The sequence below is a fragment of the Phyllostomus hastatus genome, unplaced genomic scaffold, assembly GCF_019186645.2.
Source record: "Phyllostomus hastatus isolate PE091 unplaced genomic scaffold, TTU_PhHast_1.1 phas_scaffold_501, whole genome shotgun sequence".
Classification (NCBI taxonomy): domain Eukaryota; kingdom Metazoa; phylum Chordata; class Mammalia; order Chiroptera; family Phyllostomidae; genus Phyllostomus; species Phyllostomus hastatus.
This window is the reverse complement of record NW_025334033.1, coordinates 45,185,161-45,206,755: the sequence shown is the minus strand read 5'-3', so window position 1 is coordinate 45,206,755 and position 21,595 is coordinate 45,185,161. Positions and strand designations below refer to the sequence as shown.

Below are 21,595 nucleotides of genomic sequence, written 5' to 3'. Positions count from 1 at the left end.
GGAAAATTTCATTGTTTCCATAGCTAGATGGGTGAGTTTTTGTGTTTGTTTGCTGTTTGTTTGTGGCTTTGTTCTTTATAGCCACCTAGGACCCCTGGTTTCAAGATCCAGAACCAAGATGTAACAATGGAGAGATGTTAAATATTCTACTCTGATCCACAGCAACAGTGATGTTGACTCTTTCATTTTAGGGAAGTGACATCTGAATTGGAAGTGAGAACTTCTTGGCAGATTTATAGCTTCACATACTCCTAGGAGGCTGAGGATGTTTTGGATCTATACTGGAGCCATGGACCATGCTCTGTAAGATCAGGGAAGTGGTGGGACCAGAGTGTTGGGTTTGCATTCACATACACATTAACTCCCAAAGGAACCTAGAGCTATAAGGTAGTCTCTGGTAATAAACCCCATAGCATTTGCCTAGGATTATAATAAAACTCCTGGGAGACTCCTTATTGGGAGATAATCTGGCCAGGGTAGAAAATAAAAATGTGAGCTGTATACCAGCTCAGATCCCAAGAGAATGGCTTTGCTGGAAATTTAAATAGCTTAAAGTAATTATCAAAGATAGCACAAAGGCTGAGTTTTTCTGTAATCTGGTCCAGTTAATGTAGTAAATGTATATATAGCATCTTATAAATTATTAAATAATATCACATACATTACTTAACTCTCACAAAAATCTAGTAAACCATTATTATTTTCATTTTACAGATAAATAAAGAGAAGTTTAAATAGGGTATCACTAACCCATGGCCATATATTTCATAGGTGGCTAAAGTAGAATTGAAGTTTAAATCATAGAACTCCAATCTTTATTACAATGGCCAACAGCTACAATTCATGTTCCCTCTACCTGTTGTTCTTCCTCTATTTCTCTGACATGAAAAAAATTTACAAGGTGATTCTTCAAAAAATTAATGTAGAATTACCATATGATCCAGCAATCTGACATCTAGGTGTATATCCAAAAGAACGGAGAGCAGAGACTTGAACAGATATTTGTACACCCATGTTCACAGTGATGCCAGGTTGCACCTGGGGAGGCCAAGGGAGGCCTCGACCTAAACCAGCCTCTTGTCACAGTCCAAGAAGGAATTTAAGAGCATGATAGATTTAGCAAAGCATAGCACATTTATTAAAGTGATAGTATGCATTTGAGAAGTGAGAATGGGCGACCTTGAAGAATGAACTGCTCTGATGGGTTCTGGGGGGAAGGTTCTTATTGAAGGCAGGCAAGGGGTGGGGGAATAAGGTGGTCCTTGGATTCTGGTGCTAGGGGGGTAACTGCTGAACATGGTTCATCCTAGTCCCTTCTCTCCAGATAGCAACTTCTTTCTTTCTTTTGTCTTCTCAGTTACAGGAAATGGGGGAGGGAGAAATGGGGAAATAGGTGGTCAGTGAAGGTCATGACTGTGATATTCAAGCAAAGACAGAAAAAGGGAGGGGTAGAGCTAGAAGCCAGTGTTTCATATTCTAACTTTCCTGTCTCAATAGCAGCATTATTCACAATAGTCAAAAGTTGGAAGCAACCCAATTATTTATTAATGGATGAATGAATAAATAAAATGTGATCTATACAAACAGGAATACGAAGTCTGTCCAGACGGCACCCAGCCAAGGAATATGAAAGACAGACTTCCAGTCAAGATGGAGGCATAGGTAAACATGCTTCGCCTCCTCACACAACTACAGCAAAAATAACAACTAACTATAGAACAAATATCACCCAGATTTGTCAGAAAATTGAGCTGTGTGGAAGTCCAACAACCAAGGAATTAAAGAAGTCACATTCATCCTGATGGGAAGGAGGGGTGGAGGTGCAGAGATGTGCAGAAAGGTGCAAAGTGGCGGAGAGGCAGGGAGAGGTGCAGAGACAGAGGGGTGCAGAGAGGCATGGAAATGTGGAACAGGTGGTTCCACATCCATGTGTGGTGGATAAAAACTAGGAGGGATACATTGGGGGCAAGGTAACCAGCCCCAGACCAGACGGCCCAGCCCAGGGTTCCAGTGCCAGGAAGTTAAGTCCCCATCACTTCTGGCTGTGAAAACCAGTGGGGGTTAGGGTGGCAGAAGAAACTTCAGGATTCTCAGGAGACTCCTCTTAAAGGGCCTGCGATGAACTTTGAACTTAAGAAGACCCACTCCCTCTGGGATTAGGCACCAGGGCAACAGCTGGAAGGGCACCAGTGGCATAGGGGGAGAGGTTGGAGTGACTGGCAGCAGAGTGAGTGTAGGGGGACAGCTTCTTCCAAGGCAAAACTCCAGAGGCCAGGCTGCAGTGTTGTCCCTACTCCAAACTCTCCCCCGCACAGAGCCACAAAGTGGTGACATGGTTTGCCCCACTCTGGTGATTACCTAAGGCTCTGCTCCATACAACTTACAGGTGTACTTTTCTACAATAGGCCATGCTACTAGGACAGGGAGTCAAAGCAGCTCTACCTAATACACAGAAACAAACACAGGGGGGCTGCCAAATTGAGGAGGCAAAGAAATAAGGCCCAAATGAAAGAACAGTACAAAACCCCAGAAAAAACTAAATGAAACAGAGATAACCAAACTATGAGATGCAGAGTTTAAAGCATTGGTTATCAGAATGCTCAAAGAACTCACTGAGGATAGCAACAGCATAAAAAAGACCCAGGCAGAAATGAAAGTTACATTAAGTGAAATAAAGAAAACCTACAGGAAACCAACAGTGTGGGATGGAGCCCAGAGTCAAATCAATGATTTGAATCATAAGGAAGAAAAAAGCATTCAATCAGAACAGCAAGAAGAAAAAAGAATTAAAAAAAACAAGGACAGCCTAAGGAGCCTCTGGAACATCTCCAAACGAAACCAACACTTGAATCACAGAGAAGCCAGTAGGAGAATAGGAAGAACAAGAAATTGAAAATTTATTTGAAAAAATAATGAAAGAAAACTTCACCAATCTGGTGAAGGAGATAGACATACAAGACCAGGAAGCTCAGAGAGCCCCAAACAAGTTGGACCCAAGGAGGAAATACCAAGACACATCATAATTAAATTGCCAAAGATTAAAGATAAGGAGAGAATCTTAAAAGCAGCAGGAGAAAAGGAGACAGTTACCTACAAAGGAGTCCCCATAAGACTATCAGCTGATTTCTCTAAAGAAACCTTGCAAGCAAGAAGGGGCTGGGAAGAAATATTCAAAGTCATGAAAGGCAAGGACCTACATCCAAGATTACTCTATCCAGCAAAGCTATCCTTTAGAATGGAAGGGCAGACAAAGTGCTTCCCAGATGAGTTCAAGTTAAAGGAGTTCATCATCACCACGCCATTATTACATGAAATGTTACAGGGACTTATTTAAAAAAAAGAAGATCAAAACTATGAACACTAAAATGGCAACAAATATACAACTATCACCAACTGGATCTAAAAACAAACTAAGCAAACGAGCAGAACAGGAACAGAATCATAGGTATGGAAATTATTTGGAGGGTTATTAGCTGGGAGGGGGAATGGGGAGAATCAAGGAAAAGGTGTGGGATTAAGAAGTATAAATTGGTAGGTACAAAATAGACAGGAGGATGTTAAGAACAGTATAGGAAATGGAGCAGCCAGAGAACTATACGCATTACCCATGTCTACCCATGTTCATAGACATGAAACAAGGGGGGACTACTGGAGGGAATGGGGTACTGGGTGGAGGAGGGCAAAAGAGGAAAACTTGGGACAACTATAAAAGCATAATCAATAAAATATATTAAAAAAAGAAAAAAGAGAGACATTTATTGAAGAATGTACATTGTACATAATAAGACAATGATGCCTCAGTCCCCTTCAAAGTGGGCACCTTGGGACCTCACACGGTTCTCCGAGTCACCATCAGCTGCCCCATTGTATTTTTCTGAACCTCATTGACAGTCTGAATTCTCTTTCCTTTCAAAGGTGATTTTAGTTTTGAGAAAAGTCAGAAATCATAGGATGCCAAATCTGGGTTTTTGTGGGGCAGAGTCACCTGGGTGATTTGATGTTTCACCAAAAATCTCTGCACAAGACATGATGCATGAATGGGCACATTGTTGTGATGAAGTTGCCAATTACCAGTTGTGGACTTCTGAATCACTGAAATAGTTTCTGTGGAGGAATGTTTAAGCTTAGTGCAAACTTCAATGCAGATTTGTTGCTCTACTCTCTGTCATTTTGAATGTGATGGTCACACAGTATACATGCTCACTAAATGGCATCTACCACCCTCACTGACTAATACAGTGAGTTGTCATTGTTCATGCATGCACATTCCAGTCCTCTCTCCTTGGCTGCCAGGTTATATCCATGTCATGCAAACTGTTCTTGTTATAATAACAATGGCTGGACTTTTTTTTGACAGACCTAATATTATTCAGTCTTAAAAAGGAAGGAAATTCTGACATATGCTATAACATGTATGAAACTTGAAGACATAATAGTAAGTGAAATAAGCTTTTCATAAAAGAACACATAATATGTAATTCACTTACATGAGGTAATTAGAATATTAAAAATCAATTAGTCAGAAAGTAGAATGATAGTTGCATGGCTGGGGAAAGGGGAGAATAGGAAGTTATCATTTAATGAGTACAGAGCTTCAGTTTGGGGAGATGAAAAAGTTTGGGAGACTCATGGGGTGGTAGAACAATGTGAATGTACTTAATGCCCTTGAACTGTACAATTTATAATGGTTCAGATAATAAATTTTATATTATGTGTTTTTTACTACAATAAAAAGAAATGAGGTATTGATACATGCTACAACATGAACAAACCTTGATTTTGGCTTTATTAATCTAAAAAAATTAGTGACTATAACAAAAAGGCTAAGTAGAAAAAGCCAGTCACAAAAGATCACCTATGATCCCACTATGTGAAATGTCCAGAATAAATTTACAGAGACAGAAAATCTACCATCGGTTACTCAGAGATAAATGGGGGTGTGAGGGGTATGAGAGGGATGATAGTTAATGGGGATGGGGGTTCTTTTGGAGGTGATATGTGTTGTAAAATTCACTATGGTGTTGGTTGTACATATCTGTGAATATACTAAAACATGGAATTGTATACCTTGAGTGGGTGAAGTATATAGTATATGAATTATATCTCCACAAAGCTCTTATTTTTTAAAAGGCAGGGATGAGTTTTTTTAAAAAAAGAACATTCCTCTCATTTCAACATATAACTATATTTAGATGAGTCAAGAAAAATCATATTTATAGCACACATATATGGTCAGGTCTTTTATAGACCTTCTTGAAATATCATGGAAAGAAAAATAAAACATTTCATCCGGAAAGGAAAAACTGCTTCATACTTAGGTTATTAATATAAATTTATTAATATATGTATGTAATTGGCCAGTATTTTTTATTTTGGACTTGCACTAAATATAGGGTTGCTATAAGACAAATTATATCCCTAGTGGATTAGTTCTGCTTTTGGAGTTGGTATCAAATTAACTTACCAGCAGAGTTTAAATCTCTTCAAAGAGAAAAACATGTATTACCTCAAGGTTTGGTCTGAAAGCCTAAGACAAGGGACAGGATTTTTAGAGAAATATGCCATAGATTAAAAAATGGTAAAGACTCCCTGTTTCAGTCGATATTAGAGCATTGAAGGAATAAATGCCAGATACACAAACACCTACTGTGTACTTGTATCTCTCAACAGGGTTTGGAACTAAACAATGGACTGCTTCTAAGCAGTCAATATAAGAATTCATTTAATGTCAGACCAGATGATCCGTGTGGGAACTTAAAAAGTATGTAGTAGTGCTGAAAAGTACTTCCTCAATAGGAAAGTCTCTCTTGTATACACATAGACACATAGATGTTAAAGCATCTCTTTCGTGTGCCCATAGGTGGAGCCCAAGTATTAGTGCTGAATAAATTTTGGCCTGTGATTTGAAAAACGGAGCCTAAGCCTTCTTTGAATTTGAATGGGACCCTGGCAGCAATAACTTTTCAACTAGATAATATGACTGTTTTAGGTTTCACATTTAGTAGGGAAACAACAATGAGCAGCTGAAGCTGTGGGAGCCAAAAGTTTTACTAAAATATAGAATTTCATGGAAACATGAGCAAAATTCCTTTTTCACAGGTGCTCCACTCCAATGAGAACCCTATTTATAATAAGCCAAAGATGGCTCCCCCAATACATAATTAATTGTTGGTAACCACCCTGCCTGGCATCAGAAGCTGTAACCCCCACCAAGGCTAAGGCTGAGGGAATGACCTTGGACCGTAAGCCAGCAAGGAGACAAAAGCTTATCTCCCTGGCAGGAGCGCCACTTCTGCTCCTTTTACTTCACCCTGCCTGGCCCCCAATGCTTGGTTAGTTAGCTAATGATGGGTAAGATTCCCCAAGGGGGGAACGATCTAAGACAGGCACGATCACATGGGAGGCCCCCAAGGAAGGACTTTGGGGGCTACAGCAAAAGGGAGTGATGGACCCTTGCCCCTCGGCTTTAACATAGCCTGAGTCCTCATTGTCTGAGAGAAAATCTCCTAATCTCTTGGCTGCCTTACTTCCCTTGCTCCACCTAAGCCTGAAGCAATGACAGGGTGGTACAGCCCGTGCTGGAAAGGGCGGGTTCCCCAGGTGATCAGGCCCAAGAAAGAATATGTAAAACCCTGTGAAACCTGCTTTGTTTAGAATGCTCTCAATTAAATGATAAGGGTCCCAGGAAGAAGTTTGTTCCTCAAAGTTTTACAGCTCTTTAGCTATCTGACCCTAACTCAAAATAGGCCCTCAGATTTCCTTGTTATCTACTGTTTGATCCTTACTTCCTGGTAATGATTAATGAGCTTTACCTGAATTCCTGTGTAAACGAACCCAATAAAAGCCTGCTCGGGCAGGAGAACAAGGTGCTCTCCCCTAGGGAGGGTGGCCAAGGCGCTCCCCACTAGAGAGAGTGGCCGTGTCCGTCCCTATTTCCCCACAGGACCTGGTTGTCTCTGTGTATGTTTTCCTCGTGTTTCGACGAGCCATCCGCAGCATTCTGCAGTCAGTGCAGGCTGGTGGCTGTGTCAATTAATATAACTAATATGCTTTCTTAGGAATTGTTGGTGGGTGTTTGCAGCTCTTTGTAGTCAGAAGTGAGCCTCTCAGTTGTAGAAAGCTAGACTGTATGCCAAGGAGCTGTGGTCCCACTTCCAGAGTCTGAGGAGGTAATGCCCATCATGTTCTACCTTTCCCCTTTACTGTATTCTCTAAGTTCTGTATAATGCAGAATATAGTCAATTTGATGAAGATGATAACAAATATGCATATTTCTAGGTTCTGTGGAGGCAGAAATCTTAAAGGCAGGACTATGTGTCACTGGGGACCCTGGGCCATTTATACCATTCAGTGCTCTGAAGAGGTCGCTAAGAATGGAGAAGTGTAAAAGACTGGCTGATGATTCACGCTGTTGTGTGTGGTGTGTGCACTTATGCTGCCAGAAGACAGTGGCAGTTTGCCTGGTCCAAAGGTGGTAGCCTTTTTATGTTGTCAGCAGGAAACTCAGATTCAAGTCAGCATCCCACAGATAACAGTCATTAGTGAATTCCCTGCTCTCTAGAGTGCTAGACTTTTTACACTGAGATGACGGGCCTAAAAATATCTTCAGAAAGTCTTTACAAATTTGAACGGCTGACAATGGACACACATACAAGGAAAATCAAGGCAGAGAGCTATTTATAAAGTTGAGTATGATTTGTAAGCATTGAATGTACTCTCTAAATGGTAAAAGTAAATATTGAATTTGGTTGGTTGGGCATTTATTCTCTCCTAGATGATAGTCTCTTCTTGCTGTCTAAATTAAGATGTTAGGAGAACTGAGTAACTTTTGGATGTAAAAGGGAAAAGCGTGTTAATTTCTCAAAGTCATTTATCAAAATGATTTGACAGTTGTACAGTTCCCTGTGTCTAAGAAGGAAATCAAGGGAAAAGTCTGTGTTCAGTGGTCCAGGAAATTGATTCCTTGTCCTCACTTTGGCTAACTAAGACCCAGCAGTTAGAGATTTCAGGAATGCGGGAAGAATGTGATAGATAACAGAAGGCTGAAAAGAAAGATAACTATCCAAGACTTCCTAATATAAAACATGAATATCAGCCAGTTTTCTGCTGATTATAAAACTCTCAAAAGTTTACTTATCTCACTACAACATTTAAAAACCACCATGACATCCAATCTGTGGGAGAGGCTACTAAAAGATCTTTTTTGACCTAACAGCTACCCACTATGTTCACAAAAATAGTTGAGAAGGCAGACCTGATACATACACTTACCTTGCCAAATGACCAGTAGTAGGAGCAATATTAGCTAAATTCATGATTAAGAGGAGGATGAAGCATGTACAGATTTGGGTCATTACAACATTAACAAAGAAAGTTTTATCATGAAGTAATATACTTTACAGAAAGCCTCATGATTATTTAACAGACACTAAACATCGAATATGGTGAGTAACCTCAAGCCTATCCCAAAATAAGTTATTCCCTACATTTTGACGGTGAATTTGAAAGACTATACAGCATTGGTACATTATAAACCTCACATATTACAGGATTCATGTAAGGCCGTATTACCCTGAAGGCACTGAGCTCCTCTCATATTACAGGCTTCATATTTGTGTACATTGAGAAAAAGTGAATGATTCAGGGCTGGAAAATTTTTTTTGAGGAAAACAAGTATATTAATTAATCTCTAGTTACTGCAAACGACATGTTTATGGAATAGTACGATAAAATCCCTATGATTGCCGGGGTGAGGTGGGTATAAGGGGACTAAATGGTAATGGGAAAAAATATAATAAAATATTTGGAACAAAATTCCTATGCTTTTAAAACACATAGCTTGTTCAAAGTGATATTGTGTTGTGCATTTGTATTTTTCCATCTAGGAACGCTCATTGAGTGCCACTGCAATGAGTGAGAGCAAGCATTACAGTTCTTACATCATAAAATAAAAATAAGCTTTGCGCAAGGTTATAGAATTTGGGTAAATACAAATGTTATGATTATCAGAAATGATTATGTCATGATTTAGCAATACAAAAAGATGCAATGGAATTGGTAATGAATTAGTTCTTTGATTGTGTTGTGGTTTCATGATGTAAATTTTGTTCTTGAGTACTATAACTTACATCTGATATATTCATTTCTATATATAAAATATTAAGCTTTAAAAATACTAAGTGTAAAAATCATTTAACTAAATTAAAGCAAAAGATATATTTTGGGGGGAATACTAGTTTAAAAAAACATCTATTGTTTTTGAGGTCTCAGAAAATGTTTCAAATGAGAGTAAATGCTTGCTCTTTGAGGTACTGAATGATGGGAACTGCCACACCAAGATGCCAAGAATAGGGTATCACGGATAAATGGGCAGCACGTAAGTTCAAGGGTGGATTTGTTGGTCAGGATTTGGTAGAAACAAAATGCTCTTTCTATAGTTTGAACAATTTAAACTCTTCTTTATTGGTAATTTCTCAATCACTGTTCTATAAGCTACAATATATTCCACAGGAAAAACTGTTTTTCTTACTAGTTTCCATTATTTTCTTTTGTGTTTTTTATTGTATTTTTTATTACCATTTCTCCCCGACGCCCCTTTTCCCCTCCACTCATCCCTCCCCCGCACAATCACCACACTGTTATTGGTGTCCATGAGTTCTTTTTCTTTTTTGCTCTACGCCATCCACCCCTCCCAACCCCGTCACTCCCAGCTGTCAGCCTTCTCTCTATGAGTCCGTTTCTATTTTGCTCATTAGTTCAGTTCATTCATTAGATTCCACATATGAGTGAAATCATTTGGTACTTGTTTTTTCTCTGACTGGCTTATTTTGCTTGGCATAAACCACATATCCTAGTACCCAAAAAATAACTGCTAACTTTTTCAACATTAATTGTCCTATATTAGAATATTACAATGATGAAGAAAAAAGAAAATACTTGTAATATGTAGCAAGTATTTTATAAAAAGAAAAAAAGATAAATGAGAAAATAAAGCTCCTAGATGAGATGCAAGAAGAAATAAATATTGAATGTACCAATCACTATATTGACTTTGAAGTAATATTGGTAACTTACTCTGGAATTGCTTAAATCAAAGGAAGGAAATTAGTAAAGCACACAGTCTCCAGGTTGCAATAGGATCACAGAATCATTCAATGTTATTTACAAATGATAAGACAAGATGTTAATAGTTGATTTTTATATTTTTTAGCAAGTTAACCAAGGAAATTTGGATTGTGCAGAGAATGAGTTTAAGAAAAGAGAAAATAAAATTTTTAACTATTTGGATATATTCTGTTTTTGAAAAGTAGAGTTAAAGTTTTAAAAATTATTGCAGATCTATTTCATATACACATTTAGAGACATTACAAAGATTATTGCTGATTATGATAGAATTTTCTTCATATGCTTATGTCCCACAGTTAAATGAAAGGAAGACTGCAATTTCCCTGGCTCATAGCCCATGCTATGGGGTGAGCTAATAGCCTGCCAGGAGTTTCAGAGTCTTTCAGAAAACAGTCAGAAAGGTAACTACTGCAGCACTGGATGTTCCAATAGGAAAGTTAATCAATTCAAACTTTAAAAATAAAAGGCTATTGCCAAGTTTTCTTTCCTGGTAATTCTCTTGCTGGTGGTATTGGCAAACCTTTACTGACACTGAAATTTGTCTCTTTTCATTTCTACTAATTTTCTCCCCAAAGCTTGGAAAATCTTGTATATTTACATACATTTTCATAATTCTACCAATATAATTAAGAATAAACAGAAATTTCCAAAAATCTGAGTTCCTTCTTTGAGATTTTGATCATTGCAGGGTCGGGTATTCTGATGCTATTCCTTTGTCAAAATTTTCTATTTTTGTTTCATTTTAACTGAGACATTTTTTCCATTGCTTATATTCTGAATCCTAACCTAATACTGTTAACATAGATGGCAGTATCTCAAAATAGGTACTGAATGAAAAGACTGCCAAATAAACTATATCAAATAAGATGTATATTTAAAATGTGAAAAAGTATCCCCAAAGAACAAAAAACTAAGAATCATTAAGAATCATATTTAAAAATTATACTTTGTTTTAGCCTTAAATATACTGAATAAAAGTTGTGCAAACTGACTTAAAAAATCATATGAAAAATGACTTCCTCCTTACTTATAGTTAAAGTTTGATTATTTTCTATCAAAATTGCTTCAAGAGAGATACATTTATAACATGCTTTAGTTTTACATAGAGATAACACACATATGAAGATATATAATGGTATGCATGGAAGGAAGTATGAAATAGGAAGATTAGTCTACCGGGTTGTAACATGGGATAACTAGGCCATTACAGGTCTGATTCCTATCCTAGTGAGTTAATGCTACTCAATTATGCAACTATAAAAATGCAGCCCCCACACAAGGGGGCTTGGTGAGTACTGTGATAATAGCGCGCATGTGGTAATCACAATATTGGGGAGAAAGCACCTGAAAGCATATATACAGAGAACAGGTTGGTAATATAATCACCATCTTTGGACATTAACAGTAGCATAATTGCCTAGAGGTTGTGGATACACACACACACACACACACACACACACACACACACAAACATCCCATGAATATATATAGAGGGATTTAATAAAATGCTCATATTTGAGGAATGCAGGAATAAGTATAAAGGAAACGATATAAATAAAAGGATATGCTATAAATAAAGGGATTAATGAGATGTGCATATTTTAGGGCTGTAATAAAGTTTATGGAGTAAAGAGTCTGAAGAGATGAGACCACCTGAAGAAAATCATGAATGAGTTCAAGCAGTCACATTCATGGAAAAATATACAGCAAATGCCAGCACAGACCAATGTACCAGGAGGTATTTGCAAGTAAATGGGATCATCCCAGGTGATGACCTTACTAGACTGAAGGTAGAATTGGAGGCAGTAATTTGGATAATAAAAATACATGCTTTCACTTGAAATATTTGAATAACTATCTGAATTCTTTGTTTCAATTTTGTAAAGCTCAACCAGAAATAAGCTGAAAACCAGTAAAATTGATGTTTAGGTGACCTAGGTGGGTGACATATAAATTCCACAACAAAATGCTGTTTCCAGAGTTTGTTCATGTGGATCAACAAATGGAGCAGAGCTAAGGAGTTCTAGCTTTGATTCCATAATTTATAGGTGCTTATCTTAGGGCTATGTTCTCAGAATCCCCATGTGCAGAAGGGAAGGGAATCATTTGCTAAATTCTCAATATGGCACCTTAGTGAAAACTAGATGACTTACATATATTATTTCCTTTAATAGCATCTCACATTGACCTTATTGGGTAGACGTTATTTCTATGTATGAGAGATGTAAGACTCAGAAAGCTTATGTAGCTGCCCAAGGTCTCTCAGCTAGAGAAAAGTAAAGCAAAGAGTATGTTTGATGGCAAAGCTCCTTCCAGTACACCTTACTTAACTTTTCATTACTCTCTGACAGCTCCTGAATCCTCGTGAGGAGTTAATGAATTCCTAGCATGACTTGTGAACCATTTTGGTGAGAACCTCCTACAATTTAAAATTGGGAGCTTCTAATTTCTTCTGGAGGGCAGTAATTTCTGCTTAAGATAATCACCTGTCTTCAGGCAGTTGTCTCACTGTAAGTCAGAGACAGGAGAAATGCCTCTGCTGTGGTCAGGGTTCTGAAAGAGATATTGTACTTCACTCCTTCAAAATGAGTTCCAACAGCAAAGCTTAAAAGTTTCTTGACTAGAATTACTTAAGCCTTTTTGGAAAAACAAAGAACCAAGGTCAGAGATGCTGAAGTCTCTGATCATTTAATCTTAAATAAGAAAGCCTTAGTGCTTGTAATCTAAAATAATGCCCCTAAGAGAGCAGAATCCTTTCTACTGAAAGCTCATAGTTTCTCCCTTGTTAACTGAAACATACTGGGAATTACAGGAAATAATGTCAGAATATTTAAATCTGCTTTACTGTAGCTAGCACTGTACCAAATGTGAAGTTGTAATTTATTCATCCAACAGAGTTTACAAGCAGAGAAGAAGAACCATAAATGGTAGTCTTAAGCAAATACTATCATCCATTGTTATGCCAGGTAGGCCTCTCACAAGAAACCAAAGAAAGGTATTTATAGTCAGTGGAGCACTCGCTCCTTAAAGGCCTTGCTTGCAGATAGGAGCTGAAAATAATAGAAATGGTAAAAGACAGACCAGAGATAATAAGAAATTCATCTATAGCCAAAACATATGAAAACAAACGAACAAACATTATTTTATACATACACACACATTTAGGCACTTGCTTTAGCAGAACAGTAATCCCAGAAGTTAATAATAAAGACCTAAACCAAAATGATAGCTTTGGGAATGGAAAACGAGGGATGGATTCAAGAAGACAGAGAAGCAGCAAGTGTTGTAGAGGTAAACAACGTAAGTTTAGTCTGGTTATGTTCAATTTACTAGCAGCGTGTATACATTTGGTGTATTAGTTTAGAGCTCAGGCAAGGTCTGGGCAGTGATACAGATTTAGAAATCATTTAATAGGTGGTATTTGAAATCACTGGCATGCATGAGGTTATTCGAAGTGCATGTGCGAGATGTGAAAAGAACCAAAACCAAAAATGTCATAGAAAGTTTATATTCAAGGAATGGACAAAGGAAGGAAAGTCTACAAGAGCCTGTGAAGGAGAAAGGTATCACACAGTTTACCTGTCACTCTCCTGCACTACACAGTGAGGTCCATGAGGCAAGAAGTGTTGTTTTATTCATCTTTGTCTATCCAGGACTTAACATAGCACCTAACATTTAGTAGATATTTAATAAATATTTTTGGAACAAAATGAATTATGTTTCTAAATATGATGTTTTAAAAACACTAACCTGCATAGAATTACACAATGGAATTCTATGCAGCAGAAAGAAAGAAGGAGCTCCTACCCTTTGCAACAGCATGGATGCAACTGGAAAGCATTATGCTAAGCGAAATAAGCCAGGCAGTGAAAGACAAATACCATATGATCTCACCTTTGACAGGAACCTAAACAACAAAACAAAGAAACAAGCAAAATATAACCAAAGACACTGAAATAAAGAACAGACTGACAGAGTTCAGAGGGGAGAGGAGAGGGAATTTCAGGGGAATTCCAGGGGAAAAGGAAGGGTTTACAGGAACTAGTATAAGGACACATGGATAAAAACTAGGGGTGGGTGGAAATGGGAGGGAGGAGGGGAGGGTTGGGTGGGTGGGTTGGGATGGGAGTAAAAGATAGAAAATTGTACTGCAACAACAATTTAAATAAAATAACAAAAACATTTAAGGTTAAATTAACATTGAAGTCAAAATATTTAGGGTTACCTATAAAACAATAAATAAAATTCAATGTAATGTGTAATCTTAAAAAAAAACAACCCACTAACCTAAAGTGCCTAGGAGGTTTAATTATAATACTCTTGAATTAAAAATTGAGTTTGATCAGACTCAAAGATTGAATGCAAACTTCACTGTTATTTTTCATAATCGTGAGTGGAAACACTGGACAAGAAATTTAACCGTCTGTGAAGAGTTTGCTAATGTGTAAGTGACAGTTGATCTGATGAACAGATGAAGGGGAAACAAGCACATGAAGGGAAAAGAAAACCCATCTGAAAGCTTTTTTTTTTCTAGAGGAAGTACAGTAATGGCCACTTGCAATTCTTTTTTTTTCCTTAAAAGGACTAAAATTTTCATTTAAATGTGACTTGGCACACACTGATATTTTTCTAAGGACTGATGTTAGAGAATCCCCCCCTGAAATTACAAGAGGCCAGGTGTGGTTAACTTATGCTCCTAATAGGTAAAATATTATTTACATTTCTTTCCAACTTAATTTTACATTCATATTTTCTAAATACGTTTTGGTGTTGACTGATATAAAAATATATGAATATCCTGTGTTTAATAATAGAAAAACCCTATTCATTAAAAATGATTTTGAAATCACATAGTTAATTCTTGACTAATTCTCCACTTTAGCGAGTTTCTAATCTTTATTTCCTTTAATGAGAAGTAATACAAAACAACAAAAAAAATTAAGCCTACTGATATACATATTATAGGATTAGTGTGAACTATATAAAACTTTTTGTCTAAGTAGTGCCAGGGAACAAAATGCTAGAATTTGACATTTAAAATTTCACTAGTTTTAAGCCTTTTAATTTTAACATAATTTGTTTTGTTATCTATCATTTATTTTTATATTTTCATACTGGAAGGAGAGCACTATTTATGTAGTAAAAAGAAGAATGTAGGTCTTGAGCCTTGGTCCTATTCATTTTCTGCTGTTCTGAGTATGATTTTTTGCAGAAAAATTAGGGTGTTTGTATAGATACCCTGTAATGTTTACTAAAGTTAGAGTACTTTATGATCTATGAGTAAAATCTTTTAAAATGTAAAATCAATCCTTCTGTGTTGTTTTTATCTGCATAACAAAGATAATTAAGAAGCTATATTTTATTCAGATTGCACTAAATACAACTTTTATGCTGAGTTTTAAAGGAAGTGGGGTTTGATTAAAAACTGAAATCACGGGAGAACACACCTTTCCGTCGTCTTCAGGGAAACGGGTTTTAATTGTTTATGAATCTTACTTGAGGAAAAAATGAAAAGAAAAGGCAATGGGCGAATGTGATTGTACCTCGGTAGTTGATGATTTCTGTCCCAAGCACCGGAGTCATCTCCAGGACTGTGATGAAGGCTTTGTCCATAGACGTTAGAGGAAAAGGAGACATGCGGTGTCTTCTAGCCACCTTGGTGATATCGACAGCACTGTGACCTAAACAGGAAGATAATTAACTAAGAATATGATGCTTAAACACTGATTAAAAAGTGGGGCTGACATATAAATATCAACAACTCTCAATTTCTTATATCTGCAAATGAAGAGTACAAGGTGAGAAATTTTCTCTTGCTTCCAAAATATAGCTTGCTTTGGAGGAATATTAAATCAAGTCAGTGATGTTTTACAGTATGTGTCAAAACTTGGAGGAACAATGATGATACTGTCTGATCCTTTTTGGGTCATGGCACTGTTCTAGTAACTCAATCTTCACAATGATCTTATAGGAAGGATCATGATTATCCTTTTTTACAGATGAGGAAAGAGAGGTTTAGAGAGATTACATTTTTTGGTCTAAATCACAGAGCTGGTAACAGGAGAACCACAATTCAAAACTTGGCTTCAGAGTCCATGTCCTTAACCACTATACTAAACCTTGAACATTCAATGAGGTAGTTAGTAAAATGCAATACCCAAAGTTGATCTTATTTAAGATTTCACAGAAAATCTTTCTTCTGAAAAAAGTCATAACAGATTACTACTTACCTACTTCCGACATAACCTCATCTAGTCCCACGGAATTAATATCACCCATTCACTAAAACTCCTCATTTTATATCTCTAATCCCAACCTCTACCCACAACTATAGATTTGTAGGCTTTGCAAAGAGTGGATAAGAACATATATCTCCAAACTTATAAATGATCTAACATGCACTTGGATATGTAACACGCAATTCAAATGTAACCTGTTCAAATCAAACTCTTTATTTTTCCACCCTCCTATCCTACCCACACGATGTCTTGTTCTCTTGCAATTCCCATCACAGTAAATACAACTCCACTTTTCCAGTTATTGGTCTAAGACCTCGGAGACACTCTTGATTTTCTCTTCTTGTCAGAATCATATCTAAACTACCTTTGAAACACTTCTAGACTCTGATCATTACTCGCCATCTCCACCACTATGGCAATAGCTGGAACTATCCTTTATTTCCTAGGAAACTGAATAGCCTCCTACTGGTCTCCCTGCTTCTACCCTTGTCCACTACAATTTATCTTCCACACAGCAGTTATCCTTTTAAATTGTAAATTGGATTGTGCTCATCTCTACTCACTCTCTCCATTGACTTTCCATTTCACTAAGAGTGAAAGCTTTGCTGTACCTTACAAAGCCCAAGATATTATGGTCCCCACTGTTCTCATTTATTATTTCCCCCTTGTTCACTGTACTCGGTCTCTATAGTTCCTTATTTGCCCTTGAGCATACCCAATACACCTCTCGTCCGGGTCTTTGTATTTGCTGTTTTCTCTACTTGGACCTTTCTTCCTTGATATTATGGTTCCATCTATCCCTCATTTCTTTTAGGTCTCTGCTAAAATATCATGTCATCAGAGGGTCTTTGTTAAACTTCCTATATGGAATATCACCTACCATCACTCTCTATTCTCCTTATCCTACTTTTCGTTTCTTATATATGTGTGCATGTATCTGGATATGGATATTGGTATCTCTATACTTATAATATATAATATATATTTATATTCGTGTGTTTGTAGCTTTCTTCTTCTTAGTATAATGTAGGTTCCATAAGAGCAGCAGCTTTTAATCTTTTTGTTCAGTGTTGTTATCCCCAATACCTAGAACAGTCACTGGCACATATTAAGCAGTAAAAAAATAATTATTTGTTGAATTAAAAAGTAACCTTTTAATGACCAAAAAAGATACTTCTTAGAACACTATATCCTTATTCATAAATAACTTGACCTTTTTTCTTTTTGGGAACCTTAAGGGTCTGTGGCCCAAAGGGTAAATGGAAGAGGAGGAACTGCAAACACTGTTGATTGGCTATGCTAACCTCTACCCACAGCTCCCTTCTTCACCAGCCACCTTGCAGCTAAGAGCGTCCATATGATACAGTTCTGGTCAGTGAGATGTAGGAAGAAGTCCCTGGGGCAGGCTTCCCATTACAAATAAAACGATAAAGATATAAAGGTCCAAGAAGAGAAAGCTTTTGCCCTTCTACCTTCTTTCTACTTGGAACATGGCTAAATACTGAAGGTGCTGTAGCAATTTTTAATCATGAGGATGAAAACCCACTCAGTAAGTATGGAAACATTTGAGAAGAAAAAAGAACCTGAGCCTCTGATTACAATGTGGAGCTGCCGACAAGTCTTCAGCTGCATGCTTCCAGACTTTTGATATGTGAGACAAACTTCCGTCAGTTTAATCACCCTATAATGATTGTATATATCTCTCAGTTGTCTGTTAGATCCTAATTACTGCAATTTATTAAATTTACTACTCTTACCCAAACCCCAGCAGCTGCTTCCTACATTTGCTGAATTCACTTAAAGGTACTACCTCAAAGAGTTTCCATTCTAAGATGAATGACATTATTACAAGTACTCAAGGAAAAATACATATAAGGATGGTTATAATTATGATATTCCTTCCCATGGATAATCATAAAATTAAAAAATATTCAATGCTTGAAAGCCCTGACAATTATTTAGTACTAAATATGAACAATATTTTCTACTCAGAATTTCAGTGAATATGTATAAAAAAGGATTATGTATGATATGTATGATTTATTATTCACTTGCAATGGAAATATATATAATTATTTATAACTCACTTTCACTGAAGTCCTGGTCTTATCATTCAAACATCATAAAAACATATTGTCACAATTGGGAGAATGATAGAATGCTTATGCTTTTTATTCAGATTTGTAGATCTCAGATTTGATTTTTTCTAAGATAGGCTTTCTTTATGGTGTAAATTGCATATAGTTATGAAAAATATCCTTTCAAAATGTTTTTGATTAGAAAGCTGTACTTTTTAATTGTGCACAGTTTATTTGTTGAATATGCGTTGTAATGTAACAGACTTTTTGTTATTAGGAAGCAAGTTTGATTATCAGTGATATACACCCACTGAAAAAATATTGATATTTATCCATGCATTTTATGAACCAGGAACAGTTAGGGACTTGGGATACACAGAATAAGATATACCCTGCCATGAAGAACATCACAGCTCAGCTAGGGTAACATTACATTATCCTGCCAAGAAGAAATGTAAGTAGATGGAAAAAGAAAAAAGCAGGAGGGCAGTAAACCATCTGATGGTTCTCCAACTATAGAGATAGATAGTTTTCTCTCTATATCTCTCTTTTTAAATTAGAAATTATAATGTGGATATCCACCAGCCTGGAAAAATACTCCCCATCTTTAAAATAATTTGTACCTTATTTATATTTTTCTTATGGTACCTACTGCCCTCCATCTTAGGTTATAGGCATTTAAATATTTGCCTTATCTATGTTGGTCAAATGTAAACTCCCTGAAGGCAGGATTTGTATCTCCTTAATCTTTATATCCTTTGCCGCACTTAAAATAGTGCTTTTTTCTTATACTTACAGTAGTTACTGAATAACTACTGTAATGTATGAGTAACTACTGTATGTATGAATAACAACTTGTATGCTGAATAACTACTTGTATGTATGAGTAACAATCTTTCAAGCAAAGTCAAAAGTTGGGAAGGAAAAGACAGACTGGTGCCCCCTGTTCTGCTCTTTTGCTTTTCTTTTTTAAAAAAGCGCATTTTATTGATTATGCTATTACAGTTGTCCCAATTTTTCTCCTCTTTTCCCCTCCCCTGCCCCTTATGTCCTTCCCTCCAGCAATTCCCCCCTCCCCCATTAGTTCATGCCCATGGGTCATACATGTAAGTTCTTTGGCTTCTCCATTTCCTGTACTATTCCTAACACCCCCCCCCATCTATTTTGTACCTACCAATTATGCTTCTTATTCCCTGTACCTTTCCCCCAATTCTTCCCCCTCCCCTTCCCAACTGATAACCCTCTGAATGATTTCCATGTCTGATTCTGTTCCTGTTCTAATTGTTTGCTTAGCTTTTTTTTGGCTCAGTTGTTGATAGTTGTGAGTGCTGTCATTTTAATGTTCATAGTTTTGTTCTTTTTCCTAAATAAGTCTCTTAACATTTCATATAATAATGGCTTGGTGATGGTGAATCCCTTTAGCTTTACCTTGTATGGGAAGCACTTTATGTGCCCTTCCATTCTAAATGATGGCTTTGCTGGATAGAGTAATGTAGGTGGTAGGCCCTTGCTTTTCATCATTTTGAATATTTCTTGCGAGTCCCTTCTTGTCTGTAAAGTTTCTTTTGTGAAATCAGCTTACAGTCTTATTAAAACTCCTTTGTAGGTAATTCTCTGCTCTTCTCTGCTGTTTTTAAGATTCTCTCTTTATCTTTAACCTTTGTCATTTTAATTAAGATGTGTCTTGGTGTGGTCCTCTTTGGATCCAACTTGTTTGGGACTCCCTATGCTTCCTGGACTTGTATGTCTATTTCTTTCACCAATCAGGGAAGTTTTCTTTCATTATTTTTTCAAATAAGTTTTTAATTTCTTGCTCTTCTTCTTCTCCTTCTGGCATCCCTATGATTTGGATGTTGGCACTTTTGGAGATGTCCCTGAGTTGTCTACCTTATACCGTCCTCATTTTTAAAAATTCTTGTTTCTTCATTCTGTTCTGGTTGAATGTTTATTTCTTCCTTATGTTCCAAATTGTTGATTTGAACCCTGGCATCCTTCCCTTCACTGTTGATTTCCTGTGGGTTTTTCTTTATTTCACTTAGGTAGCCTTCATTTCTTCCCTTATGTTTTTGCTGTAATCATTGAGTTCTGTGAGCATCCTTATCACCAGTGTTTTGAACTCTGCATCTGATAAGTAGGTTATCTCCATTTCACTTAGTTTTTTTCTGGGTGTTTGTTCTGTTCTTTCATTTGTGCCATATTTCTTTGTCTCTCCAACTTGCAGCCTCCCTGTGTTTGTTTCTGTGTATTAGGGAGAGCTGCTTAGATACCATGTCTTAGTGCAGTAGGGGGTGGAGCCTTAGGTAGTCATCTGGGGGCAATCCACTTCACCACTTTGTGGTGCTGTGTGTAGGAGAAGGGTTGGAGAGGGGACAATGCTGCTGCCTGGCCTCTGGAGACTTGCGAAGCATTCCCCCCCTTTGTAGTCACTTCACCCACTTCCCATTTGTGACTAGAACCCTTCTCAGTGTGGCCTTGATGATGATTCCCAGAGTTGGTGGACTTGTGAGGGTTCTAGGACCATGCAGGCCCTTTAAATGGACTCTCCTGAGAAACTGGAAGTTTCTTCCACCACTCCAAGCCCCACTGGTTTTTATAGCCAGAAGTTGTGAGGATTTATCTTCCTGGCCCTGGAACCCTGGGCTGCACAGTGTGATCTGGGGCTGGGATTGCTGGCCCCCAAGTTATCCCTCCCAATTTTTATCAACCACACAACATTTTATCAGTTTTATGAATGTGGGAGTGCCCATTCTGCCACTGCTGTCTCTCCACACTGCACCACATCCTCTCTGCATGGGCACCCTGTCTCTGCCCCTCCTACCTGTCTGGATGAATGTGGCTTCTTTAAAACCTTGGTTGTCAGGTTTCCATAGTTCTATTTTCTGGCAGTTCTGGGTGTTTTTTGTTTTGAGGTTAGTTGTGATTCTTCTTGCGGTTGTGCGAGGAGGTGAAGCACGCTATCTATGCCTCCACTTTGATTAGAAGTCCTTTTCGCTTTTCTAAGCCCTCTAATATTTACAGACTCTCTGCTACAACGTGACTACTCACTGGATGAATAATTCAAACTCTGATGTTAATGCATTAATATTGGTTTCTGGCTAAACTTTTTGCATGTTATCAGAGGGCTTTCCAGATATGTAACAAATTATCTGAAGA

General features: G+C 37.3%; 1 protein-coding gene across 4 annotated transcripts in view; it reads right to left on the bottom strand.

Moving 5' to 3' along the window:
• The window catches only part of GPHN (gephyrin), a 440,641-nt gene that overhangs the window by 81,199 nt on the left and 337,847 nt on the right, over positions 1 to 21,595 (bottom strand). For all 4 annotated transcript variants that reach the window (XM_045822936.1, XM_045822937.1, XM_045822938.1 and 1 more), the window contains one exon: positions 15,669 to 15,806. In XM_045822936.1, coding sequence (XP_045678892.1) covers positions 15,669 to 15,806 — 138 coding nt within the window. The remainder of the gene's footprint in view (positions 1 to 15,668; positions 15,807 to 21,595) is intronic.